Source organism: Colletotrichum godetiae (genome assembly GCF_030913485.1).
Source record: "Colletotrichum godetiae strain CBS 193.32 chromosome Unknown BDP55scaffold_75, whole genome shotgun sequence".
NCBI lineage: Eukaryota > Fungi > Ascomycota > Sordariomycetes > Glomerellales > Glomerellaceae > Colletotrichum > Colletotrichum godetiae.
Window position 1 is genome coordinate 1 of NW_026851323.1, and position 23,867 is coordinate 23,867.

The window sequence follows — 23,867 nt, forward strand, 5'->3', positions numbered from 1 at the left end:
GAAAGAGGGAGAGAGCAATGCTTGAACCAAGAATCAAGATCAATTTTAAAATCGGTATTACACCTGGTGCGTCAAGAACCCCGCCACCGGCCACTACCCCGCCGGTCACCACTTGACCGAACACACCGATCTCGGCAGCCCTCGGTGTTGAGGTGTGTAAATGTCACTCCTCGGTGACTGGGCCACACCCCGACACCCCACCGACCCGTCCCGCCGTCCCCAAGACCCCAGCCAACAGGGATGACCCGTGAATTCCTCCCCCAGGGCTGTCTTTTCCCCAACTCTGTCTCCGATAGCCCGTGCCGACTGGGCGGAACTGCCTGGCGTTGCCTATTCTAGTTCCCGCAAGCGCGGTCATCGGGGGCTTCCTGACGCTCTTTTTCGTGAGGGATCCGTTGTTCTTGGCGATGATGAGATCTGCTACAGGGCCATCAAAGGATCGTGACTGCAATCGCGTCCTGTGAGGCTAGGCAGAACTTACCCCGCGATACGGACGTCGCGCAACGTCCTACCAGCCATGAAGGAGCAAAGGAAGAGTCCCGGCCCAAAACTACTGGTAATGCGTATACTCGCATTGCGCGGCAAGCATCATGCAATACAAATTTCCAGCCTCAACTTTGGGGAAACAATCATCACAGATGCACAGTCTTTCAGTCCTTCGTGTCTAAGTGGTGGTGTCTTGACTCAGACCATCGCAACATCCCGCCACAGACACCCATCCACTCTCCCTCATCGTCCATGCATGTCTCTAGCAACAAAACTTTGGGACGAACGAACAAGAATACGCCACGGATAAGGGTCGCTTGCAGATGTCTCGTCTCGCAATCTCTCTCCGAAAAGTGTGGGATGGGAAGAAAGCAGAGTCGCTGCCGAGCCTTCGAAAATCCGAACAGAGACCAGGGCAGGAGTGAGACATGCAGGCGCATGCGATCACAAGGACCGCGACGTTGATCATTTATCACGAGAAAATGTACCGCAAAGATGTAGCATCACCATAATGATCACAGCCGGCAAACGTAGGATTGTATATATGAATCATTCTTGTGTTGTTTTGATTCAATAACTATCTAATGGTTGTCCCAACCTATCCTGTTGTGGTGGTATCTTCCAATCGCTGTTCCGGCGATCCGCTCCTCGGGTGGTATATTGTACATGCATGTAAATCAAGAAACGCTGGCTATCTATACAATTCCAAAAAAAAAAAAAACCGATCAAGAGCAAAGCTCGCATATCGATAATGGATGACTAAGAAACTCGAAGCAGTAAATGCATTCACCAAAGGGATCGTTTACTCCCATCGGTAAAAACCATCATCGTAGGAAACACGGTGCCTCCGGGTACCCGGACCCACAGTAGCCCGCCGGTGGGGTGTCATCCGCTCCTGCAATCGGCGCCGCTGTGCTTCTTCCTCATCCTCAGCTCGTGAGATGAGATGGTCGACAACTCCCATACGGCGAATGGCGTCTGCCAAGTCCTCCTGGTATCTGGAACCGTAACCCGTCGAAGTGCGGTTTAGAGGAGCGGGAGGGACGGGGACGGCGGTGCGGCTGGCGATCTTGGCGTTCTGCTGAGCAATGCGCAGTTGCTTCTGGAGCTGACGCTCCTCCTCCTCCTGGCGTTTGCGCTCCTCGCGTTCCTTGTGCTCTCGGTGGCGGCGGCGGCGGCGCTCTTCATCATCGGCGCTGGCGTAGCTGTTGCGTGATTCAGAAGAGTGGTGGCGGCGGTGCTTGTTGTCGACAACCTCAATCTCGACCTTGGACCGCGGGCGCTCATCGACGATGACAGGCCGAAGAGAGTCGCGACGGACATGGCTATAGCGGAACTGGGAGGTCTCGCCGCCTGCATTGGGTGAGGGCGGCGCGGTGTAAGGTGAAGCGAACTGCTTGGGTGGTGTGCGCGGGGTAGGAGGAGCGTCGACGATGACGATGCGCTCGTTGCGCGACCGGTGCTTACGGTTGAGATCCAATACCCTTTGACCGTTTACGTATACTCCGGATTGGCGGTGCCTCCTCTCGCTCGAGGAAGATTCGCGACGAGTGCGGCCTCCCTCATTGCCCGAGGAAGTGCCTCGTGGTGAGCTCATGGGAGGAGAGGGCGGCATCTGCTGGGGAAATGGGTACGATGGACCAGCAGGAGCGTACATGGGCACTGGTGAAGGGTAGCCGACTGAGCGCGGCGGGTGGTTGTAGATGACGGGGTTGGGGCAAAGATGGCCGCTGCGGGAGGCAGCGCACAAGGTGGACTGAGGATACTCGGCCCTCCGGCCGTCGGGGTAGACATCGGTGTAAACGTCGGTGGTGCACATTGTGTCTTGTGTAAAAGTATCAGGGCGCAGCGTGCGCGGGGTCGGTGGTGAGGGTTGAACTACCTGCGTAACGAATGGAACTCGTCTCGCGGGTACAGTCGACTGGGTGGAGGAGAGAGTCCTCGAGAGCGTTGGTGAACGTTGATAATCCCGACTGGAGTTGGCTAGGCGACGAGACTTGTACTTGTAGACAATGGTGTTGTCGATGTAGTGAGCTTCAGGGTGGTGATAGGAAGACAACGTGTCGGTGTTGTTGAGGTGAAGTCGAAGTGATATGGTGGAGTCCGAGTAGTGAATCGAGGTTATGGTCTGTCTGATTGTTGGTGATGTGAGTTGGTGATCTTTCAGGACAAGATGCAAGTGAGGATGAGGGACTATATACCAGATCAAGGAAGGATTCAAGAAGTCAGGTGTGGAAGAATCCCAAAGAGTTCTGCCTAAGTATAGAGAATGGATCGACCAGGTACGATAGATTGGGGTAGCGTCTGTCGTCTAAGTGCAGGAAGGGAAGTCTTTTCAAAGTGTAAATAGTCCAAGTGGAGATGTAAAGCAGCGTGGAAACAATTTGTCTCGAAGTGAAAACGCGTCTGAATTATATCGTCTGAGCAGGAGAAACCCATCCTGGTGGTGGTGGCAGGGGCAGCAAGTCGCTAGTACCTAGTGTCAGCCGCAAAGAAGACAGAGGATCCAAGTATCGTGGGCCAAGTGCTGCAGGCCGTGGCATGGTGGAGAAGCGAGGCCTTGTGAGGGTGGATTGCGCCTGTACACCATGCCCCCTCCCCCTCCCCTGTCAGACTGCTGCCTTTCGCTAGAGGCCGATGAGTCTTCGCTTGGCTGCTAGGCCTCTTTCGTGCTCGGCCCTCGCAGGGGGGTTCTCTTTCTTGGGAGGGGAGGGTCGTCGGAGTCCTTGGCCTAGGGTGGTCCCCCTCGCTGAACGTTTCCGAAAGAGCACAAGTTTCCCTTCCGTCTCTTGCCCGCATTCCTCCGCTGGGGAAATACCTCTGGAGGTATCACTCAGCCTCTTTTGGGAAGAGGCCTACCAGAGGCGGTGCGCGAGAAGTGACTTTTGGGACGTTGCTAGGGTGGTCCACCGTAAGCCATCAAAACGAGAGGGAGCCAAGGATATTTCGACAGGCGTGACAGGCTGGACGGCGCACAGGTGGCGCTTTCTTGTGTTCTTCTGATGTCTTTGAAAGGAGTCCTCAATCCCCAGTTATGTATGCGACCTTGCGCATGAGGGTGTGGATGAGTTTGTGGATACGGGTCGTGTAAGTTAGTTGCGCCGCGATGTTTATTCTATGTTGTGGTGTCTCGTTCACCGTAGGATGAAGAGGGAACCGACTGGCTGGTGGTCAGCGTCCCTCTCTGGGGAAGAGATTGCGGATGGCCGCCGTGGAGGTCTGGCGTTGTCGCAGCCTCGTGTAGAAGATGACGAATTCGGACTCTTGAGTGGGAAAGCCGCGAAACAATAATCTGGGCGATATGATGCTATTTTCGCTCTCAATTCGATGCCCCCCTCATGCCACCACTTCAGAGCCAAAGTGTTCTTGCCCCGGTTCTTCATCTATTCGACGCGGGGAGAGGCACCATGCGCGCGCCGTTGGGGAAAGCCAGGGTGACATGGACAGCGGCAATCGAAACAATTCGACTGCAGATTTGGCCTGTGTTGGCCGGGCTCGGCCTAGAAGTGTAGATTCTCGATAAATCAACATCGTTTCCGACTAAGCGACAGCCGCCGTTGTGCTCGAGTCGCAACGATCTCCATTGTCCCCTCTGTTCTGGATCGGGTGGAACAGTAACCAATCATTCCAATTTACGTTGGCGAATGACACCTGAGTCACTTCGGCCTCGCAAGATTTTCATGCAAGCTCTTTGTTGGTCTCTTGCGCGACGCTACAATGCCGATTTTCTGAGCGGCCGGTAGGGCGAGGTCCACTTAGTTGACTTGCAGATGGCCGGATGTGCATGAGGCCACGATTGAAGCAGTTGATCATCGGACCCTGGAGTCTGGACAAATGGCAGCGGGCCAATTCGATAAACTCCACCTCCCGGGAACCATGGCCTTCATCGTCACCGGCAAGGGATCGTGGGCTGCAAGGGGAGCCACTGAGGGCTTGACAAGGTTAATGACGATGCTTGTCCCGTGGCGCGCGCCGCTCCAATACCAGGAAAGCATGATGTCCGTCCCGCCAGTTCAATCGGAATTTGGGCTGCGAAAGAAGCATGTTTTGGCAGTGTTAGTATGCGAGTAAGACGGCTGTGCTGGTCTCTAACGACAGCAGGGTGTGTTAACGGTGCGCACAGCCTCCACAGCCTGCTTCTCCCTCGGACCAACCGATGCAGCTAGGCCTTGTTTCGTGAAGGTGGATAGCAAAAGAAGCTCATCAGGACAACAATGACGAGGGAGCGGGGTGCGTTTCGCTACAAGGTTTGCAAGTGCTCCGAGAGGCTCAATTGAATGACATCGCATCGAATCGTGTCGCAGTGCAGCGCATCGCATCGTAGCAGCAAACAAGTTGGAGATGCCCTTGGGAGAGGATGAGGTGTCGTCAGAGGAGAAAGCTCCGGCCACCAATTTTTCTCCCATCGCACAAACACTTGGAGACAGCGGTACGTTCCTATCTCATCAGGTCCACACCGCTTCTTCTCCACCTTCCGGTTCCAACCGCTGCCAGCAGGCATCAGTCGCATTCTGCCTCAGGTGAGAGCCAAATCCCCGCGCTATACTCATGATGACTAACACAGGGTCAAGGTCACTCGATGCGGCTCACCCTCAACTTACCGACGGTACGTATCTCTGTACCTTAAACGTCTGCCTAGACATCAAGAGAAGTTCTCGCGATGTCCATTGACAACCTGTCATAATACGAATTGGCTGGAGTCCCTGGAGGCCAGGACTTGACTACAAGCAGCTGCTCGTACATATCAGGCTCGTCCTTCATTGGCTCGTGGCCCGCGTCACTTCAAGTCACCCACCACACCAGACGCGTCAACGCATCCAGACACTCTCAAGACCACCTCCGATCCTTCGCCGGCTCGCTTCTCTCCTTCCAGTCATTCCGGTCATCTCGCAGTTGCCACCCGTTGCCTAGCGATAAACGCGGTCAAGTTGCGTGGCCGGAGGACGACTACTTCCACTTCCACCCGAGCTGAATCAACAGGATCGATGCCTCTTTTCACGACCTTGATCATCTCATTCCCAGATTTCCAAGAGAAAGATGGCCGGGGAGTTCCCGTCCAGCTGACCGCGCGAATCCCGGCAAGGCTGTGGGATCTGCTACCCTGAAGCGTCTGACGAATGTCCTGCACAGTGCCTTGCGCCCACAGCCGAACATCGCAACCACGAGATTAGCTTCTCAGCCCCCAGTTGGGGGCCGTTACCATGTAGCCCACCGGAGGCCGCTCGGAGAGCCTGGAATTCGCTGGAAGAACTCTGCTTCATCCCGTGGACGACTTTCCCTTTCGCCATTGCAGTTCCAAGAAAATTTGAACCGCTTGTGTTATCTACAAGACATGTAGCCGCGCGGAAGGGTCGAGACATCGTCAGACACTTGGTGGCGTTCGACAACCCTCCACAGCCTTACGAGGCAGATTTACTCCTCCGAAACGGAGTTATCCATTGCTACTATCATTCGCCGGATTTGCGCACCCACTATTAAGGCTGCTCCGAGTCAGGCCGGGTTTTCCGGGGCAAAGACTACACACAAACTTGCGAAATGCTCGACGTTCTTGGCTCGTGCGTCCCACTGGGAACATGGTGTTTGATTGAACCGTTTCAAGACAGGGAACTCAGACTATTCTCGTCCCGACTGTGTTATGCAGATGAACTGACTTCCCCAGAATGCTTCTGGGGGGCTATATACTGAAGACTCATCCTCGTCACAGTGTTGTACGAACTATCGAGAGTCAAGCGGTTTGTGATAGGTTGCACCACACCATGGCTATCGTATCACGCAATACGACAAAGCTTGCGTGGTTACGCGCATCATTGGTATTACATCGAATTAAACCTACTAGCAGGCCCGAAAATGCCTCGCTCGCCCAGCTTTGGACCCTGGTATTGACCAAAATACCGAATATTGCGCTGCTCCTCAGATTGCGGCACTCGTTCTACGTCCTTCTGTGCCCGCGTACCACTATCATCAACTACCAGAGACTCTGCTATGTCCGATATAGTCTCGCCGTGGTGCTTCGGAGGTGCCTTCGGGGGTGTGAATAGCAGAGTGGAGGCTTTTTATGGGTATCCAAAGTATGAAGCTGACGAAGTTCCCAGCATTCAACCATGGTACGGTGACAAGTGTAAGAACGCCAAACCGAGTAACGCTTCGTGCCTCGTCACTTGCCCATGCAAAAAACTACGAACGCGGGAGAGATTGATTCCTCCTTGCCCATGCTTTTTTCGGTGCTGGTATTACGCCTGTCTTAGACTGCCTACATGAGTAGAACTCCCACCGAACGACCCAGCCTCACCCCTATGCCTCGGCTCTCCTCGTAATGGACTGCCTTGGAGCAAGGTTGAAAGTGCCGTCAGCCCTCTTCACCCGAGGATTCGTTTTTGTTGGCGTCAAATCGTCCCGCTTCTCTTGGACTGCCTCTTCCCCGCGTTTCTCTTTCAGACTGTCTGCTTCCTCGTCCGAGATCATCCTGGCCTCCTTGGTTTGAGTCTGCCGTGGCACCAGGTTGAAGGTTCCGTCGGCTCTCTTCACCCGAGGGTTTGTCTTGGTTGCCTCGAGCCCCTTCTTCCCGACGACTTCGTCGCGTTCAACGAGAGCAGCGCCAGCGTTGGGAAGCGACTTGGACGAGTTAGTAGAGCTGCCTTGGTCGAAGAAGATCACAACTTACGGCTACTACAGCGCCAGCGCTAGCAAGAACGAGAAGAATTGACGTGAATTTCATGATCGCGATTAAAGTGAGTGGGGTCTTGCCAGAAGCAGCTACTAGAAGCACAGTAATTCGATGTTAAGCCGAGAGATGAGTGATTGTGGACAGCTGCCAAACGGACCGAACACATCCAGGTCCAGAGGGTCAGGTCTGGGGTAACGCGATGGCTAAATACAACTCAGGCACGAGGGGACTCTTGGCGCCTATCCCGGGTGGCCTATGCAGAGAGACGATGCGCAAGTTGTTTGTAGAAAGCCTCAGTCTCGTGCCAAAGCGCGGTATTGATGAAACGGTATTGGTGGGAGGAACGCGTACAGTACCGTGCATGAGAAGCCATCTTGGCCATAACTGGTTCCATAGTCGTGAGGCCGTACACCGAAATGCCGGTAATTTTTCAAATGAGCGTGAAGCTTAATGGCGACTATCGGCGGAAGCTTTCCCAGGTCATTGGAACAGGCGGGTTTTTGGCATTATGCGCTGTGGCTGTGACTTGAACTCGGCGGCGAGTGCCTTGGTTCGGCATGTAGGCATGCAATAGCTGTCTCAAGCGAGACTGACTCGATTTCGCCAACCATGTTGGACGATCTCCCGCGAAACGAGCTTTCCGCCTTGAACTCAAACTTCCACCGTCAAGCCATATTGTGACCTGTTGCATCTCTTTGGCCAGCCAGATTCGTCTACAGAACACGGATGAACCGAGGCGTAGTCCGATGTTTTGTCGCCGTCTGAAGACTGACTCGTGGCGGGCATTCTAGAAAGACTTTGTAGAAACGAGGCCGCTAAGAATCGATAACAGTTTCAGACAAGCTGTTTCAGTAGAGGATGAAGATGAAAGTTTATTTCAATGATGCTGTCAGAATCGGATGGCTGTTTTTCGTGCTAGAAGGCCGCGAGAGCGCGTTGGTTGGGTTTCCGTGAGTGGCGATAACGCTTGGTCTAATGACCATGAATTTCTCGATCTTTGAAATTGGCAAAGCAGATAATAGTCATATTCTCCAATCCTTTGGGTTGATTCTGTACATCGATCGCCATCCTGATCTCAGCCCACCCGTCCGATACACAATGGCGGCTCTAAGGACCGCGGACCGGGGGACATGGACCCTTCTGAGAGTCCTTCCCTTCTTTTTCCCGGTAGCTTTTCTCTACTTCCTGACACCAATCCTCGACGAAACATGGTCATCCTGGATACTATCTCGCAGCGATATACACCTAGGCGAGCTAGCTCGGGCAGCATTGTCGGAGCAGTCATGGTTGACCTCGGTCGAAAAGAGACATGAGTGGATGAGTGCTAACAAAGATTACGACTCAACACTGTAAGTGGGGCCTCTCCAGATAGCAATAGAGATATCTAATTTTGCAACTAGTTTTACACCCAGGGATGAGAGCCTCCGATTCTGGTATACCATCTGGGACCTGTTTCCGGCAGCGTACACGTGCCCCTGGGATGTTCAACGAGTTGGAAAACTCGGTGACGGGGGAAAGTGGATTTGCGGAATGAGCAAATACGAAAGAGCAAATGCCAACTCTCGAGCGGCTGAGAAACCCATCCGCATTTACAGCTTCGGGATCGGAGATGACTCCTCTTTCGAGACGGAGATGCTCGGCCGCTCCAACTCCGCTGAGATTTATGGCTTCGACGACACAGTCGATGGCTGGGGCAAGGGACTAGAAGCATATGCCAATCGGACGCAGTTCTTCCAAACGGCTGTTGCCGAGTATGACTACTATGATGAAAAGGAGGAGACGGAGTTCCTTTCGATCAAGAGTATCATGAAGAAGTTAGGGCATGATTATGTGGATCTCATCAAGATGGACATTGAAGGAGACGAGTTTCCGACACTGGAGTCTTTCCTGGGAGATTATACGAAAGGTGGAGAGCTCGAGGGCAAGGATGTGCCAGTTGGTCAAATGGTGATTGAGATCCATGTACCAGAGAAGGGCCCCACGATAAGTGAGTTTACGGAGTGGTGGGAAAGGATTGAGGAAGCTGGCTTTAGGCCGGTTTGGAGCGAGGCTAATCTTCTCGCCGTAACGGTGGGAGATGGGAAGCCGTGTTGCTTTGAGGTAGGTGGTCATTCCAATGTGGTATCCGTCGTATATTTACAAGGACTCTCTAATGCTGACTTAGTACACTTGGATAAACACGAAAGTCAGCACAAGTGTTCTGTGGGAGAGACGCAGCGAAGAGAATATTGCAGCCACATGATGTAACATCGGTGGAACTCCCAGGTGCCGGCAGAGAATTCACAACTCATAATACTCTAAAGCGTTTGAAAACTCTGAACGTGTTGATTGCGTAAAACTCTCTTGGGCTTCATGATTTCCACCCCGTTTACGAGTGCAACACAGCTTGCTTTGCTATCCGTTTCGCCTTTCGTCTCCGTCTGTTCCTTCTCATCCGGGGGCAATGGGATCCATGATGGATCGAGAGACTTGAAGTATCGGTTCATAGTCTCGCTGAGGGACTCGGGGAACGGAAATGCACAGTTGATGGTGTTGAAGGAAGCAAGCCCAGAAGACTGGGCCAGCAGATGGGCAGGGCCTTTGCTTTCGTCTCCTCGAGCTTGGCTAGGCACAGCTCATAGTCAGCATCTAGCTCGAAGATCCTATAGGAGAGACTTTGCCTTTCTTCTAAGTTGAAGTTCATCCTGAATGAGTCGTTTGAATGAAGCTTGCGCCTCGACTTGTTATCGAAATTGATGGGATGGCTTTGTAGCCCGAATGTTGATGCCTAGATAATAATAAACACTTGTGTTGATTTGGACCCAGATGAGTTCATTTTATGTTCTTTTGTCGAGGCTACACATCACTTTAAAGTATTGGGACTCTCAAAAGAGTCCATATGACTGGCGGGGACTCATGGGGACTCCTTTTCCTGTCGGATGGAATGTTCCATAAGGAATTGGGAGTCCTTTTGAGTCGGGAGGACTCAATTTTCAGCTTCGCGTTCCTCATTTGTGTTGTCACCTTGGACTTTTCGCCCTCAAACAAGGTCTCGCCCATGTCTGCGACAGGTTTAGCATACAAAAATATGATACTCGACAACTACACGCATTGGTTGAAGTTTCAACTTTGCTCCAATTTGCGACGACTTGAGTTGTCAGAATCATGTTTCCAGCAGAGACAGGAACTGACAAACTTGGAATCGGAACAAAACCATTGTCGCGAAACCAAGTCAGATGGCTCAATCGCGGGAATGTCGCAGTGGTCTTTCTACGCGACTACCAATAACAAGACAGGATTAGGGCTGAGAGGCCCACGGTTGCTTTCAGCTGAGAGTTGTGAGTCCTGTCCTCGGTGTGACATTCAGCCCGCACACTATCTAATTGGTGGGAGATGGTCTTGGCACCTGCAAGCCACAGGACTCTTGTTTACTTGTAGATCCAGAGCTAGTCCCAACAAGAGAGTATTTAACCGCCGACCTTTCCCCTTAGGCACCGTCCTCCATTCAATTCCAAGCCTGTCAAGCTCTAAACAAGTCTTTTGGTTCTGTAAAGTAGATATTCTTACTTTACAGAACATCTACCTACATCCCATCCCTCTTGCCTTGCGCAAGGCACTATCCTCTTGTATCTCTTTCCTGCCCTCGGAGGCCGCCGTCCGTCAAAAAGACGGCGGCCTTTTGACGGGAACCGATCGATCCTCGAAGAGTTTGGTGTGGAATCCTTTCCCCCGAAACACTTGTCGACTACGATTGCGACTCATCACCGCCTATTGGCCTAATATTTCAGCATCACGCACAACATCCCAGATGCTCGGGGCAGTCACGGGCCTGGGATACAACCTCAATTATCTCACCCAGACCTACCGACGTTTTCGACTCCCATGATACTTATTTCACTGGGTACCTCGATGGCTGCCTGAACGCAACTTCGCTCGAATACCTTGAGCGTAACGAAGACACATTCGAACAAGTTTCGAATTTCTCTCCCGTGAACACATTGATCTGGGATCAACACTCCTTTTATGACTGGTCTGCGACCAATTCGAGGTCTGCGGCCCAAGCTAAAAGATCCTCGTCATTCGAGGAAAGTAGCCGCAAACCCGTCACACCACTGGGTCATTCAACTTCGCCATTCGAAGAAAGCAGACATAACTCTGCCACACTAAAGCGCCGCCCAACCTCGCCATTCGATGACTATAGATATAACTCTATCGCATCATCCTGCCATTCACGTAAAAGGTACCCATGCCAACATCCGAGGTGCAGCTATTCCTGCGACTTACCGAAGGATATGCAAAAGCACCGTCTGAAGCATATAAAATCGGCACAAGAAGAGTGCCATCCTTGCCCAAACAGCGGGTGCGGGAAGAGATTTCCCCGGAAGGACAACTGCCTTCGACATGCACGGAAGTATTGCAAGCATGCTTCCCTGAGATTCAACAATACTTGAAAAACCGGGAATCCCCCGTGAAAAGGTCAGTAGCCACTATGTGATACATACCTTAGTATGAACCTGCATTGATCACTCTTCACCAGGCGACAATAACAGCAATGACGATATCACATGTCAAGCATTCAAAAATCTATTCAAAGTACATTCTCTCAAATTCCACCGGTTACCTTGATCGCCATTACAGGTGCCTCTGCTGTCTGAACAATGTCACCCATCAATGGGCAATCAGTCGGAGTGAGAATAAGACATCTCAAGTCTCATATGCACCTTCATCAAAATTAAGTGGGATTTTTCGTATAGAAGCGCGGGTTAGCATTAACATAACGGCAACGAGCCTCGATTATCAGAGATCAACGACAAGGGAGTGACTGGCAGCTCTTTATCTAGATAATACACCCGTCTGCGAAATAGACGCAGACCAAATATACCTTTTAGCTTAGGCATGGTAGGCATGGGGTCTTAAAGATAAGAAGAACCCACAGGTACATGTACTCTTATGTACAGACATGTGACCAAGAGTGACCAGATGCTACTATAGCTAGAACGAATTGTGACTTGGCGAGGTCCCAATGAGTCTAGAGCCGAAGTACCATGAGGGAATTCCGGAGATATCGCTGATCGGTCTCGTCCTCAAATGTCGCTGCGCGATGTCTCGCCATCAGACGCGGTCTGTCTATCGTCAACCGTGTCCTTTGGTGCGTCCTCTCTGACACTCCTCCATTCCGTTCCCAGTGCACCAATACCAGTCAAACAGGAGAGAACGATGCACAACAAGAAGCACGCACGTAATGCGTGGTTGTACGCCCCAAGCACGTCTAGGGCAGCTGCACCGCCGTACCTTTCTGCCACCATGTCCTTAATCCCAGACGCACCATGCCCGATGACAACTTGGGCGTCGACTTGCGGCGCTTGCGCTGCCAACTCAATCAGAAGTCTGCTTTGGAACAAGCTTTGCGCAACAGAGAGAAAGATGGAACCGGCGAGAGTCTGTGCGAGAATAAGACTGGAGGTGCCTAGGGACACGTCGGCGCCCTTGAGGACCGTCTGGATAGCTGCGAGAGGCATCTGCATGCCCATACCTGCACCGAAGCCGAACATGAAGAGAGTTCCCGCCCTGGTGAAGACAGTGTAAGTAAATTTAGTCACGTCATGCGGATACAGAAGACTCGTTGACATACCAGTACGCGGTAGTTGTCTCAACTTTATATCTAAAGATAAACCCCGAAGAAATCGAGGTAACGATCGTGCTAAAGATCATCTGCGGTACCCAATATCCAAGCTTTGATGTCTGCAAGAAGTTCAGTGTCAGCAAATGCCCTCAAGTAGTTCCAGGCCAGTTCCTACATACCAGAACTCCTGAGAGGATTGAAGACACAGACACGGCGGTCGACGACGTCAAGAAGTTGATGCCAGACTGTTCCGCCGTTGTATCTTTAACCACCTGGAACCGAATCGAGACATAATACACGATAACGAAGACAGCTCCGTTGACTCCAAGCATGAAGACCATGCCGCTCGCGACAGATCGTTGGCGAATGAGGCGAAGCGGCAAGGTGGCGTCGTCTCCCCGAAAATACTGGATGCCCAGCCACGCGAGGAAGAGGACGCCAAATAGGCACAGGCATAGGATGATCCGCCAGTTACTCCACGCGAACGTTGTACCACCCCATTGAAGAGCCAGTAGCAGGCAGACCATGAAGGGCATCAGCAGGACAGTACCAATGGGGTCCATGCTGTTGAGGAGGGCACCGATGGACTTCGGCTGCTTGGGCTCCGCGTCGGCAGGAGGCTTGACGTACAAGAAGACGACTACAGCTGTGATTGCGCCAAGTGGTAGGTTGATCCAGAAGCACCAGCGCCAGGTAGCGTTATCCGTCAATGCACCTAGTCCAAACACTGTTAGCTACGACGGCAATTCCGGCACTGCGGGGTTTGACTGACCTCCGAGGGTGGGAGCGATGATTTCAGCAACGCCGGCCATACCTCCAATCATACCAGTGTAGATGGGGCGTTTGTGCACCGGGAAGCTCTGTGCTATGATGATGAACGTTCCCGAGAGTAAACCGGCGCAGCCTATCCCAGAGATCGCTCTCCCAATGATTAAGGCCACTGAGTTTGGGGCGGCGGCGCAGACGATAGTCCCCAGTTCGAAGAAGGCAAGAGCAGAAAGGAACACCCAGGTCACTCTGAACTCGGCATACAGCTTGCCGAACATGAGCTGAAAGCAGCAGGTCGTCAGGAGGTATGACGAGCCATACCAGGCTACGTCGTTGAGAGAATTGAATTCGGTGGTGATCTTAGGGACTGCAGTTGCGAGGATAGTTCGATCCTTGAGGTTTCATCGCTACCGTTAGCGATATTTCTCAGTGTTATAAATATTGGGAGAAAGCGTTACCAGCGATAGGCAAAAGACAGCCAAGGTAAGACCAATGATGATGCAGACTAAAGGCAGGCCTTCCACGTACTCGGGTGAGGCCGGTTCTCGGCTACCATCATTCGTCCCCGGAGCTTCGTCCTGAGAAGTCTTCTTCTCAATGGATTCCATGGCTGATTGATAGCCTGCTTGATTGACAGTCGTATCTTCTGTAACGGAGGGAATAGGGAGCTGCTGTTTTTCAAAATGGTCGGGACGCATTATCTCAAGACTAGAAAAAAGAGAAGAGCGAGGGTCTATTAGAGGCAGTGAAAAAGGAGAGTACAAATAGTGGTAGGATGATTGAAAAAGGAAATAACAGCTGCTGAGCGTTGGAAGAAATTGGAACGTCAGGCTTGGTACCTACTTACCTTAAAGTACATCTCAGTGTCCGCAACTTCTTGATATCGAAATTGTGTTGTGGATCCCTCTGCGGCGGCGGGAAGCAAATTGCTCCCCGCAAGATCCTCAACTGAGTCACTCTAGCCTTTTCTGCGTTGCATGGTACTTGTGATTGGAGCTTCTTTGTTTGCGGCGATCGGACCCCTCGTGGAGGGCTTTTAGACTCCCGCCCCGGTCGGTTTCTTCCCTCCTCCCTCCCAACTTCTCATCCCGCGGAGACCAAAAAGATTTATTTCCAAAAGAAAAAACGTTGCACCGGGACCTTTAAGACCATTATTTATCCCGAAAGGCGAATCATTGCCGACGATTCCGATCAGGTGGCCAACAATGTCTGCTGCATCCCCTCGCCGCAACATCAGAGTCCAGGCATGTACGAACTGTTCCCGAGCCAAGGCTAAATGCGTCTGGCCAGGGATCGAAGGTCCTGCCCCCGAGACTTGCCAAAGGTTTGGTCTAGCCATCGAGTTCAGCATCTCTGACTGACCACAGTCATCATTCAGATGCTCTAGCCACCACCTAGACTGCTCTAGATCACCGCCGGAAGTCAAGAGGAAGAGAGGAAAGGCAGCGTATGAAGTGTCCGCCCATCATCGCAGAAACTCGAGACTGACAAGGCCGCGGCCCTGTAGCCACACAAAGGTGCTTGAACGGAAGCTAGACGACATCATGTCGCTTCTGAACCGCGACCGCGAACACTCGGCTCGAAACAGCCAGACTTCAGACAGCCATCCATCGCCATCGATCAACCTCCATTCAACGACGACGCAGCACCAATCAGATGGCTCTTATTCGCCATTGAACTCGACCGCAACTCCGGTCGAATTGCTTCAAGGAATATTGACAATCATCCCCGGATACCGAGTCACCTTGCAAGAAGCCAACGTGATTCTTCAACTGTACATGTCCGACATGGTCCCCCAATTCCCATTTGTCCCTTTATCCGTCTGCGATGCACAAGAATTGTACAAAGACAAACCGCTGCTCTTAAAGACTGTGATATGGACGTGTAAGCCTCCCGACGACGACTTGAATGAGGCATTCAAGAGATGGTTTCGGTAACATATCGCGCATCGAGTTGTAGTTCTACTTGAAACGAGCTTGGAAGTTCTGCAATCACTACTGGTTTTTTTCGCTTGGTAAGGAGAGCTTACTCGGAGTGCATCTTACGTCAACCTTGGAACTGGCGTTGATCTTTGCATGACGTAGGAACGACATCCACTACTTCGCGGCATCCTCTGATACAAGTCTGATGCACCTTGCCCGAGGACTAGCAGAAGACTTGGGACTGACAAAACGCCCTGATCTCTCGACATCCACCTCCCAGTCAATTGTCGAGAATGCTGCGCACCTGAGAGACGATCTCGGCAGCCGATCCTTTCACACAAATGCAGGCCGGCGCGCTGTTCTAGGTCTCTTCTATATCAATTCTGTGTAAGGACCTGTCAAATACTCTCAGCCTTGTTTCACAGTTCGAAGCTTACCATGTTGTAATTACTACCTTAGACTTGGTAGCATCCTCGGTAGAGCCTCCCGGCTGGACTTTGCACGTTACTTTGATGACTGCTGCGGGGACTTGTCCAACGACAACGAGCTTCCAACCGACTCTTTGCTCGTACACCTGATAAAAGCAAGGAAGATTGCGCTCAAGGTCGACGATGTATTCGGGGAAAGGACCGACTTCCAGAGTGGCAGACCATTCGGAGGCTTCCATGCCATGGTCATCGCCAACGTACAAAAGGAACTGGAGACATTCGTCAAATCCTTGCCAACCCCTCTTCGTTCAAACTGTATGGCCTGTTCTGTCGTCAGTGTGACTTGAGAAGCCGCTGACAATCTCCAATAGACCTCTTAAATGAGCATTGCATGGCCATACGCATTCGACTGTTCGAACCCGCCATACATGCCAATGGAACCCATGGATTCAAGTCCCCTCACCTGAGGTCTCGAATCATGTGGCGCTGTTTTACGAGCACTCAGGAACTCTTGCATGCGTTCCTCTCCCTGAGTGTGGATACATATCCGACTCTCACCTTCATTTCAATCCTCCATCTGGCACTCGCCATCATCAAAGCAGCAGGGCTTCTGAGTGTAGTGGATCACGATTGGGACCTGGATACAGCGAGAGCAAACTTAGATTTGGCAGACACGTTGCAAATATTGAGCGACCGGTTCATCACCAGTCCTCGTGCCACCGGCTATGGTAGCACGATCTTGAGCAGTCGTCAACGGATGGTATCAGCTTACGCAGAAAACTACTTCGGTATCAGGAGCTGGTATCTATGCAAGATCGGCTCTACTGCTACTCCCGATGCAGTGCCGATGATGATGGACCCTGCCTTCTTGCAGGACAGCGGGATGACAGAAGGATTTGACTTTTGGCAGCACCTGTCGGGTTTGTCTTACGGGAATCTTCCAAATGTTTAAAAGTCTATGTTGTCTATTTTAAGTCGCTCCCGCCCTCTGCCAACACTATGTGTTCGCCCCTGGTGCTACGTATATTACTCAACCTCAAAGATTGGAAATTTTCTTAGTTCTTACATGTACTATTCCTTTGACCCAATACAACTTTCAAGTTTTAGTTGCCTTAATCGCAAATGCAATGGCTGGCTTACCCGTAGTACCCAGGGCTTCAATCTCACTTGGCGAGTCATCACCATAGCGCGGCTGCACGGGGCATTACCAACGACTCGTCCTAATGAGATATTAACAACTGTTGCGGGAGTTTCTTTCAAACACGAAATCGGCCTTAAAGCCTTCGATATTTCTTTACCAGTTATCTTGTTCTCTTGGAATCTGGGGAAATGCATGTGGCTATGGAACGGTCCGAAAACCGCCCAATCATGCGGCCCAGGGTACCCCAACCAGCATTGTATGAGATTTGTCGGATGATAGACTGGGACCAGGCTTCACGCCTTTTTTGCATGATCATCGGCTCGCAAGTAATACGCAGATCCGAAAGACCCGCAAATTGTCATCGTCTCACGGCACGGGCTCCGACATAAAACAAGTATCATGTATCGTGGCGACGTCAATCGTACACATCAGCCAGATTGCTACCCAAGACTGTCCTTAGAGGCCGTTGCTTTTGCAACTACAACCTCACATTTGAACTGCAATTCTGGAATAAGCGAGATCGAAATTCTGAGTACAAGAACACGAACAAGGCCGATTGATCTGCTTTCTTTCAGCCTGTTCTTGCGCAGACCAATCCAGATCCTCCTCTTCCTTCCTAGGTACATCATGCGTTTGGTCGACGTTGCATTCGCATTGCTGTTGGTGTCCGAAGGCGTCTTTGCAGGTAAGCGTCAGCAACAGGGGCAAGAGCAACAGCTACTAAAACATTGGAATAGCACCGAAACCGCGAGGCAGACGAGGCGAAGCTCTTGCCATCACACTTATTCCCCGGGAGTTCAGCGACTTTGCGAAACGAAACAAGCCCTCGCCTCAACAGGTCGCCGCCAACGGACGCGCATGCGGGAACACTATCAGACAAGGAGTTTGCGATAATGGAAGGTGCGGAAACTTTGTCGCTCCTACTGGCTTTGAGGTAGTGCCAGGCGCCGATTCACAATGCGGAGGAGTAAGCCGGGCATAATGATGGCTTCGTCTGGCTAAGTAGTCAGGCTCCATTCTACCTGAGGCTCCCTTAGTTTTTCGGATTTGGACACTTTGACTGTATTTATTGCCCAACGAACATATCTGGTACACTGCACAGAGAACATAGGCGTTGCAACATAGAATTGCATTCAGCATCTGCGACTTTGATAGCTCAGTAATGATCCTCCAAAGTCATGGTCACAGTCTTCGAGATCAGGTACTCCTCAATAGCCACGTCTTTGCCAGACTCCTTCCCATAGCCAGATTGTTTCATACCACCAAACGGAGACTCAGCCGCCGATGAATTACCAGTATTCATCCCGATCATTCCTGCATCCAAGTTCTCCATCAACCGCCACGTGCGGTCGATATTCTTAGTGAAGAAGTAGCTAGCCAGACCCATGCTTGTATCATTGGCCCACTGAACCGCCTCGTCCTCGGTCTTGAATCTGTACAGGCCCAAGACGGGTGCAAATGTCTCCTCGCGACTGAGTAGCATAGACTGCTTCATATCGCGCAGGATAGTCGGCTCGTGGAAGTATCCAGCCTCCAGACCGACTTCTGTTCCCTTTCGACCGCCGTGTACGACCTTTGCGCCTGCGTCTACTGCATCTTTGACGTGAGCTTGGGCTTTGGGGATGGCGCGGGGTGTTGTCAGGGGTCCCATGGTCGTGTCCGACTTGGTTCCATGTCCCATCTTGATCTTTTTAGTCCGCTCCACTAGTTTCTCGAGAAATTCTTCGTAGATGCCGTCTTGGACGTAGACGCGGTTGGCTGTGATGCATGCTTGACCTGCATGTCGCCACTTGAGTGCGAGAAGTTGTTCCAAAGCTTGGTCCTGGTTGCAGTCGTCAAAGATGATGAAGGGGCAGTTTCCTCCGAGCTCCAGGGTCAGTTTCTTGAGGCCCTCTGCGCAATGCTTGGCGATCAGGCTGCCGATGTTAGTGGAGCCGGTGAACGAGACCTTCTTCGTCAAGGGATGTTTGCACAAAGCCTCTGCGACCTCGGGGGTGTTATCGAGGGACGTGGTGATGACGTTGAAGACGCCTGGTCCGAACCCAGCCTTCGTGGCTAGGTGTGCGAGGATTAGGCACGTCAAAGGCGTCTCGGGCGATGGCTTCGCAATCATAGTGCATCCTGCTGCCAATGCAGCGCCGGCCTTGCGCAGAATCATCCTACAATGCTATCAGGACTGTAGGTCAACAATCGTGGCTTAAGATTGAGTACTCACGCAATGGGGAAATTCCAGGGCACAAGCGCCACAGCTACACCAATTGGCTGCTTCACAACCACGACCCTTCGATTAGGTGCAGAAGGCGTCGAGATGTTTCCTCGAATGCGCTCGGCCTCTCCGGCGAACCACCACGTAAAGCCTAGAGCATAGTCGAGTTCGCCTTGCGCTTCTGCCAGAGGCTTGCCAGACTCGTGGGTGAGAACTTGGGCAATGTCATCTCGGTTCTCGCGGATGAGGCGGTCCCACTCTAAGAGCTTCTTGGCCCGAGACCTCGGGTTCTCGTAGCGGAAGGTCTGGAAAGCTTCATGTGATGATTTCACCACTGCATCGACATCGGACCGGTCAAAGTCTGGACTTGAGGCAAAGACTTTGCCTGTTCCGGGATCCTCGATTTCGAATCTCTTTTTTGATGATGCCGTCACCCAAGAGCCATGGACGTAGGCGTCCGTCTTGAGCAGATCAGGATTGGCGAGCTAGGGGTGTTAGCAACGAATACATCTAGTTGAGAGATTAGACGACGGACGTACCTTGAAAGGCAGATCTTGAGCCATGATTTTGACGCTTAGGTCACTGACTTCCGTGGGTCGTGCAATGCAAATGAATTTCTAGATAATATCTACGGGGATGTGTTTGGTGCAGGCTACTAGTATATATAGGTGCGGAGATATATAGCCGACTTGAATTCCTTAGTAGTTCGCCACGACCCCGCATCTCAAGAAGTGCCTCCAGATGGTGCGTGTAGGTACTCAAGATGACGTCTTTGTTCAACACATAACCAAATTAAGCGGGCAGCATGTCTTCCAAATATCGAGAACCTTTCAGGTCCATGCAACTACCCACTAGTTGGGCCGATCCCAAAGGCGTTTGCGAATCCAGAGAGCCGCGGGACGAGTCTCGATTATCAAAGACCGATAGCAATCCTCCCCGCGCATCATCCTTGGATTCCCGCAGCCCGGATCCCCAGCCGGATACCACGTCTTCTTATTGATGACAAGAATTTTCATGGCTCAGAAGTTCATGTCAATTTCATCAGTCTGCCTCCGAATTTCCAATTCCAAGCGTTGGTTCAGCATCGGACTGAAGCCGTAGTCGGTGATCGAGGTATCGGCCCCGACGGGAAGTCTCCACTCGTACTGGAGCAGGATATGCACAAGAGCGATCTTGATCTCATTTGCAGCGAAGAAGCGACCGGGGCAAGCATGTTTACCATGGCCGAAGCCGAGGTGCTCCGGTAGAGTGCTGACTAGCTGCGACACGTTTTCCTTGCCGGGTTCCTCTCTCATTCGGAGGAAACGGTACGCGTCCCACTTTTCCGGCTCCGGGTACACCGCGGCATCCCACAGAGAGTGAGAAGAAACAGCTATGTTTGCTCCCTTGGGGACGAAAGTCCCGTCGGAAAGAGTGACGTCTTTCACAGCGATACGTTGCATGCTGGCTGTAAAGACATGGCAAGTTAGAACATGCATCGCCTCCTCAGGAAAACAGGTCAAAGCCGCTTAAACTTACCGAGCTGCAAGGGCTTGATGCGCTGGCTTTCTTTGATGACACTATCAAGCAACTTCATACTGTAGAGAGATGTTTTCTTCCAGCCACACTCTTGGAGAACGGCCCGAACCTCCTTGCGCAGTTCGTCGATGACCTCGGGGTGCTTCGCTAGATCAACCATAACCTGGCCCAAAAGATCGGTAGTGGTGTGGATAGCAACCGTTGATAGGAACAATTGACTTAAAGCAGGATCATACGCAGTACCCTTGGATCTGGATGCCTGTTCGAACCATTCAATGGCGTCTTGGTAGATAGGCACTGGCTTGCCCTCGGCGATCGCCTTGGCCTTGAGGACCTTTCGCTCGTCGATGATGGGTTGTATGATTTTTGCGGCTGTCTTGATCTGTCTGCGCGCTTCCTGGCATCCGGGAAGGAACCAGTGAACAATAGGCCGGAGAAATGAAGGGTATTCGCGAAGTCGGTCGCCAGCGGTGAAGCCATTGAGGGTGTAGTTCTTGGTGATTTCGAGCCAAGCTTCGTTGCGGCAGAGTTCGGTGCCGAGAAAGACGCGTGAAGAAATACGGGCGACGAAGTGTAGAAGGGTTGCCCGCATGGGGATGGAGTGCCATTCTGGTCAATGTCAGTGAACTATCCTTGTTACTTTCTCCCAGCGTTTCCTTTACCTTTGTTTGCGGTAAAAATATTGAGAAGTGCAAGAGAGGTCTCTTCGGCTAAGGGCTCCGTAACCTTTGCTGTAATGACATCGTCAGCATCATGGAAGAATGATTAGAGTTTTTCGTTCTTACCTAGCTGCTTCGTAAGGTCTTTATTGATGACAACCAACGTAATGCTGTCATTTCCCCCCTCTGCAAATGGATCGAAGCCGGGGTATTTCGCTTGGAAGAACTGGGTAGAGTAGGCGATTAATCAGAATCATTCGGTTTTCTTTGATGTGATAGGCTATCAGGGACGGCTTAGCGAACCTCTTGGGAAAACGCAGTAAAACTGAGGTCACTATGGTTGCGGATTTCATTCGCCATCGACGGAGGCAGCACAATTGTACTGCCCATATCGCTGATCATCCGAATGGGCTTGTTTGGATTTGCGTTAAACCATTGCTGCAACAACTTCCTCGCATTGAAAAGGAAATTTCTCTTGGGGCGGCTGTCCGTGAGTTCGAATTTTCCCTTTTGGTTAATGGAGGGAGTGTTAAGCTTTGTTCCCTGCAAGGAGTAAACGAATATGATGAGTAAAACAGTCGTAAAGAAGTATGAAAGAGGCTTGGCCGAGCCATCGAGAGAGTATCTCGCTTCTCCCACCTGAGAGCGTACGGCTCCGGCTCTGTTCATGACTAGTAGTCTACTGTGTGGAATAGTAACGTTTACCAGGCTGCAAATGATTCTGATAACTTGCGATCATGTTGGGAATCAGAACCGTATCAGAGGCGGCAATGAATTAGTATTTATGTAACTTACAGTAAAGTCGTATTCAGGCATCCGAGCCTGTATTGACGTCAAGGAGGCGCTAGTACGGAGCGACGATAAGAAGTGAAAACCTGTTCACCCTTCACTCGCCGCTCGGGCGGAGTATAGGCATCTTCCCGAAGTCTTACGTGGGCCTGAAGCAAGCGTCTAATCCATGGTCACGACAGATCTGGGGCTGCGGGGATGCGCGGCCTGTGTTTGAAGCAAACGCATAAGTCACTTTCCATAACTGACGGCATGCAGGATGTACCTCATACTTCGTCTTAGCCCTGATTAGAACAAGCAGCCCAATAAGCCTGAACAGCTCCATACGCGCCTCGTCACTAACGTCCTCTATAACGAATTATCTCTCTGAGATCGAGTATTCACACCCATTATCTCAATCAATATCGAGGGCCGGCTGTTTGGAGACCCCTCCCTCCTTGCAGAAATGTCAGAACATGTGAGACTCGCGGTGGGAGAGCTTGTAGTTCGGACAATGATGTGCTGAACACTCCATCAGCGAGTTCTCTGTGACACTACCGCTTGAGCTTGGCAGTTGGGGTTCGTCTTCCCTTAGACGGAATATGCTTTCCGTAATCCGGGATTGATGATTCGCTCTCAGAGCTGTACACGGATACAACTGTGCGATGCAGTACGTCCTCCGATCCGCTAGAGCTCCCCTATGCGGCATGGAAAGGGAAGATCCACACGGGATCTCTCCTACGCCAAGCCGCATCGAGCCTCCCGCCAATATCCGTCCAGCCATGGGCTAGTCTAAACCGCGGTAAAATGCTTAGCGAGCTTGAGCGGGGAGCCGGACTTCTGTCCACGGTGTCTCAGGTCTTTTGTCACGATGCCGACTATGTTAAAACCGGAGCGGGTCGCCGCTGAATCAGCGGTTCCTCCGGGCTGGGTCGGCGTGCCGGGCTCTCGGCGGACTTCTCTATGAATGGCCAGTGCCCGGATAGAATTCCCTTTGACGCTGCCAGTTGCGCAAAATCAACGCATCAGAAGCTGGCCATGAACCCACCGCGCGGCTCCGAAGAGCCACAGGTTCGGTAGAAACCCATCACTCCGATGACTTTCTCATTTCTGAAATGCCTTCCACGATTGCGTAGCCCAGGCTGCTTAAGCACCTAAGTTCCAGTAGAGTTGCAAGTATGGCGTAAGGTCGGGCTATCGGTCTAGCCCGAACCCCGGGCCGTACCTAACAGCTCGTTTTCGCCTTTCTTGTAGTGCGTCTGTAAATCATTGGTCTTTCTAAGGTGGCATTACACCTACTGTCATCTCTCTTAGGAGTCCATAACTTCGTATTAGGGATACTTGCACGGATACTACAAGCCTCACACTCTTCGCCCAAAGCGTGCGATTCGTGCACTCCTTGGCTGTCAACAGTGAGCAGAAACTGAGTACATAGTCGCCCGCCTATCCTATTCGGGTCCAGAAGGGGGGTGGGGGGCCGTGCGGGCTGAAAAGACCTGTATCCTCTCGATGTCCAGGTACTTTTCACTATCTTATGGTGCCATGACAGGAAATCTTCGCCTTGGAGCTCAACGACTTTTTATGGCCATTGGAACCTGAACGTGGACGATCGTCCTGGTGGGAATTTGCCGCAGCTTAAGCCCAGATTCTGACAAATTTCGGTTGTCGAACCAGCAGTTGCCGCCCTATCCGCGCATGATCATTG

At 51.8% G+C, this 23,867-nt stretch overlaps 10 protein-coding genes across 10 annotated transcripts; 5 read left to right on the forward strand and 5 right to left on the reverse strand.

The window, feature by feature from the left end:
• Nucleotides 1-1,288: 1,288 nt before the first annotated feature.
• BDP55DRAFT_637924 (uncharacterized protein) lies at nt 1,289-2,305 on the reverse strand (the record flags this gene model as incomplete). Its single annotated transcript, XM_060573046.1, has 1 exon — nt 1,289-2,305. The coding sequence occupies one exon, from the start codon at nt 2,303-2,305 to the stop codon at nt 1,289-1,291; it is 1,017 nt and encodes a 338-aa protein (XP_060423056.1).
• A 1,777-nt stretch (nt 2,306-4,082) lies between these two features.
• Nucleotides 4,083-5,996, forward strand: BDP55DRAFT_758935 (uncharacterized protein). Its single transcript, XM_060580814.1, has 6 exons — nt 4,083-4,541; nt 4,669-4,716; nt 4,791-4,915; nt 4,936-5,006; nt 5,051-5,092; nt 5,235-5,996. Exons 1-6 carry the CDS (start codon nt 4,321-4,323, stop codon nt 5,589-5,591), a joined length of 864 nt encoding a protein of 287 aa, XP_060423057.1. The 5' UTR covers nt 4,083-4,320; the 3' UTR covers nt 5,592-5,996.
• A 654-nt stretch (nt 5,997-6,650) lies between these two features.
• Nucleotides 6,651-7,404, reverse strand: BDP55DRAFT_398978 (uncharacterized protein). The gene is made up of 2 exons (XM_060567278.1): nt 7,148-7,404; nt 6,651-7,098 (listed from the first exon to the last, which is right to left on the reverse strand). The coding sequence occupies exons 1-2, from the start codon at nt 7,199-7,201 to the stop codon at nt 6,778-6,780; spliced, it is 375 nt and encodes a 124-aa protein (XP_060423058.1). The 5' UTR covers nt 7,202-7,404; the 3' UTR covers nt 6,651-6,777.
• An 844-nt stretch (nt 7,405-8,248) lies between these two features.
• On the forward strand, nt 8,249-9,392 carry BDP55DRAFT_734184 (methyltransferase domain-containing protein; the record flags this gene model as incomplete). Its single annotated transcript, XM_060580175.1, has 3 exons — nt 8,249-8,499; nt 8,551-9,250; nt 9,315-9,392. 3 exons carry the CDS (start codon nt 8,249-8,251, stop codon nt 9,390-9,392), a joined length of 1,029 nt encoding a protein of 342 aa, XP_060423059.1.
• Nucleotides 9,393-12,176: 2,784 nt separating this feature from the next.
• On the reverse strand, nt 12,177-14,128 carry BDP55DRAFT_773392 (major facilitator superfamily domain-containing protein; the record flags this gene model as incomplete). The annotated part of the gene is made up of 5 exons (XM_060581173.1): nt 12,177-12,697; nt 12,762-12,871; nt 12,932-13,467; nt 13,525-13,912; nt 13,979-14,128. 5 exons carry the CDS (start codon nt 14,126-14,128, stop codon nt 12,214-12,216), a joined length of 1,668 nt encoding a protein of 555 aa, XP_060423060.1. The 3' UTR covers nt 12,177-12,213.
• Nucleotides 14,129-14,725: 597 nt separating this feature from the next.
• BDP55DRAFT_565397 (uncharacterized protein) lies at nt 14,726-16,822 on the forward strand (the record flags this gene model as incomplete). The annotated part of the gene is made up of 5 exons (XM_060570417.1): nt 14,726-14,862; nt 15,028-15,402; nt 15,644-15,829; nt 15,902-16,185; nt 16,242-16,822. 5 exons carry the CDS (start codon nt 14,726-14,728, stop codon nt 16,820-16,822), a joined length of 1,563 nt encoding a protein of 520 aa, XP_060423061.1.
• Nucleotides 16,823-17,638: 816 nt separating this feature from the next.
• Nucleotides 17,639-17,993, forward strand: BDP55DRAFT_734186 (uncharacterized protein; the record flags this gene model as incomplete). Its single annotated transcript, XM_060580176.1, has 2 exons — nt 17,639-17,696; nt 17,749-17,993. 2 exons carry the CDS (start codon nt 17,639-17,641, stop codon nt 17,991-17,993), a joined length of 303 nt encoding a protein of 100 aa, XP_060423062.1.
• Nucleotides 17,994-18,044: 51 nt separating this feature from the next.
• On the reverse strand, nt 18,045-19,876 carry BDP55DRAFT_622089 (succinate-semialdehyde dehydrogenase). The gene is made up of 3 exons (XM_060571360.1): nt 19,757-19,876; nt 19,227-19,702; nt 18,045-19,170 (listed from the first exon to the last, which is right to left on the reverse strand). Exons 1-3 carry the CDS (start codon nt 19,778-19,780, stop codon nt 18,168-18,170), a joined length of 1,503 nt encoding a protein of 500 aa, XP_060423063.1. The 5' UTR covers nt 19,781-19,876; the 3' UTR covers nt 18,045-18,167.
• Nucleotides 19,877-20,005: 129 nt separating this feature from the next.
• BDP55DRAFT_682943 (uncharacterized protein) lies at nt 20,006-20,268 on the forward strand. Its single transcript, XM_060576299.1, has one exon. The coding sequence runs from the start codon at nt 20,023-20,025 to the stop codon at nt 20,215-20,217; it is 195 nt and encodes a 64-aa protein (XP_060423064.1). The 5' UTR covers nt 20,006-20,022; the 3' UTR covers nt 20,218-20,268.
• On the reverse strand, nt 20,233-22,063 carry BDP55DRAFT_594328 (cytochrome P450; the record flags this gene model as incomplete). The annotated part of the gene is made up of 5 exons (XM_060570966.1): nt 20,233-20,664; nt 20,736-21,344; nt 21,398-21,466; nt 21,521-21,620; nt 21,698-22,063. 5 exons carry the CDS (start codon nt 22,061-22,063, stop codon nt 20,237-20,239), a joined length of 1,572 nt encoding a protein of 523 aa, XP_060423065.1. The 3' UTR covers nt 20,233-20,236.
• Nucleotides 22,064-23,867: the final 1,804 nt, after the last annotated feature.

Bases quoted from the DNA above. Each gene is read 5' to 3' on its own strand.
- BDP55DRAFT_758935 (XM_060580814.1), top strand. From the start codon at position 4,321: ATGGCAGCGGGCCAATTCGATAAACTCCACCTCCCGGGAACCATGGCC. The intron at 4,542-4,668 runs GTTAGTATGCGA...TGTTTCGTGAAG, and splicing joins AAGAAGCATGTTTTGGCAGT to GTGGATAGCAAAAGAAGCTC. The intron at 5,007-5,050 runs GTGAGAGCCAAA...TGACTAACACAG, and splicing joins TCAGTCGCATTCTGCCTCAG to GGTCAAGGTCACTCGATGCG.
- BDP55DRAFT_398978 (XM_060567278.1), bottom strand. From the start codon at position 7,201: ATGAAATTCACGTCAATTCTTCTCGTTCTTGCTAGCGCTGGCGCTGTA. The intron at 7,099-7,147 runs GTAAGTTGTGAT...AACTCGTCCAAG, and splicing joins GCGCTGGCGCTGTAGTAGCC to TCGCTTCCCAACGCTGGCGC.
- BDP55DRAFT_622089 (XM_060571360.1), bottom strand. From the start codon at position 19,780: ATGGCTCAAGATCTGCCTTTCAAG. The intron at 19,703-19,756 runs GTACGTCCGTCG...TAACACCCCTAG, and splicing joins CTCAAGATCTGCCTTTCAAG to CTCGCCAATCCTGATCTGCT. The intron at 19,171-19,226 runs GTGAGTACTCAA...ATAGCATTGTAG, and splicing joins CCCTGGAATTTCCCCATTGC to GATGATTCTGCGCAAGGCCG.
- BDP55DRAFT_682943 (XM_060576299.1), top strand. From the start codon at position 20,023: ATGTCTTCCAAATATCGAGAACCTTTCAGGTCCATGCAACTACCCACT.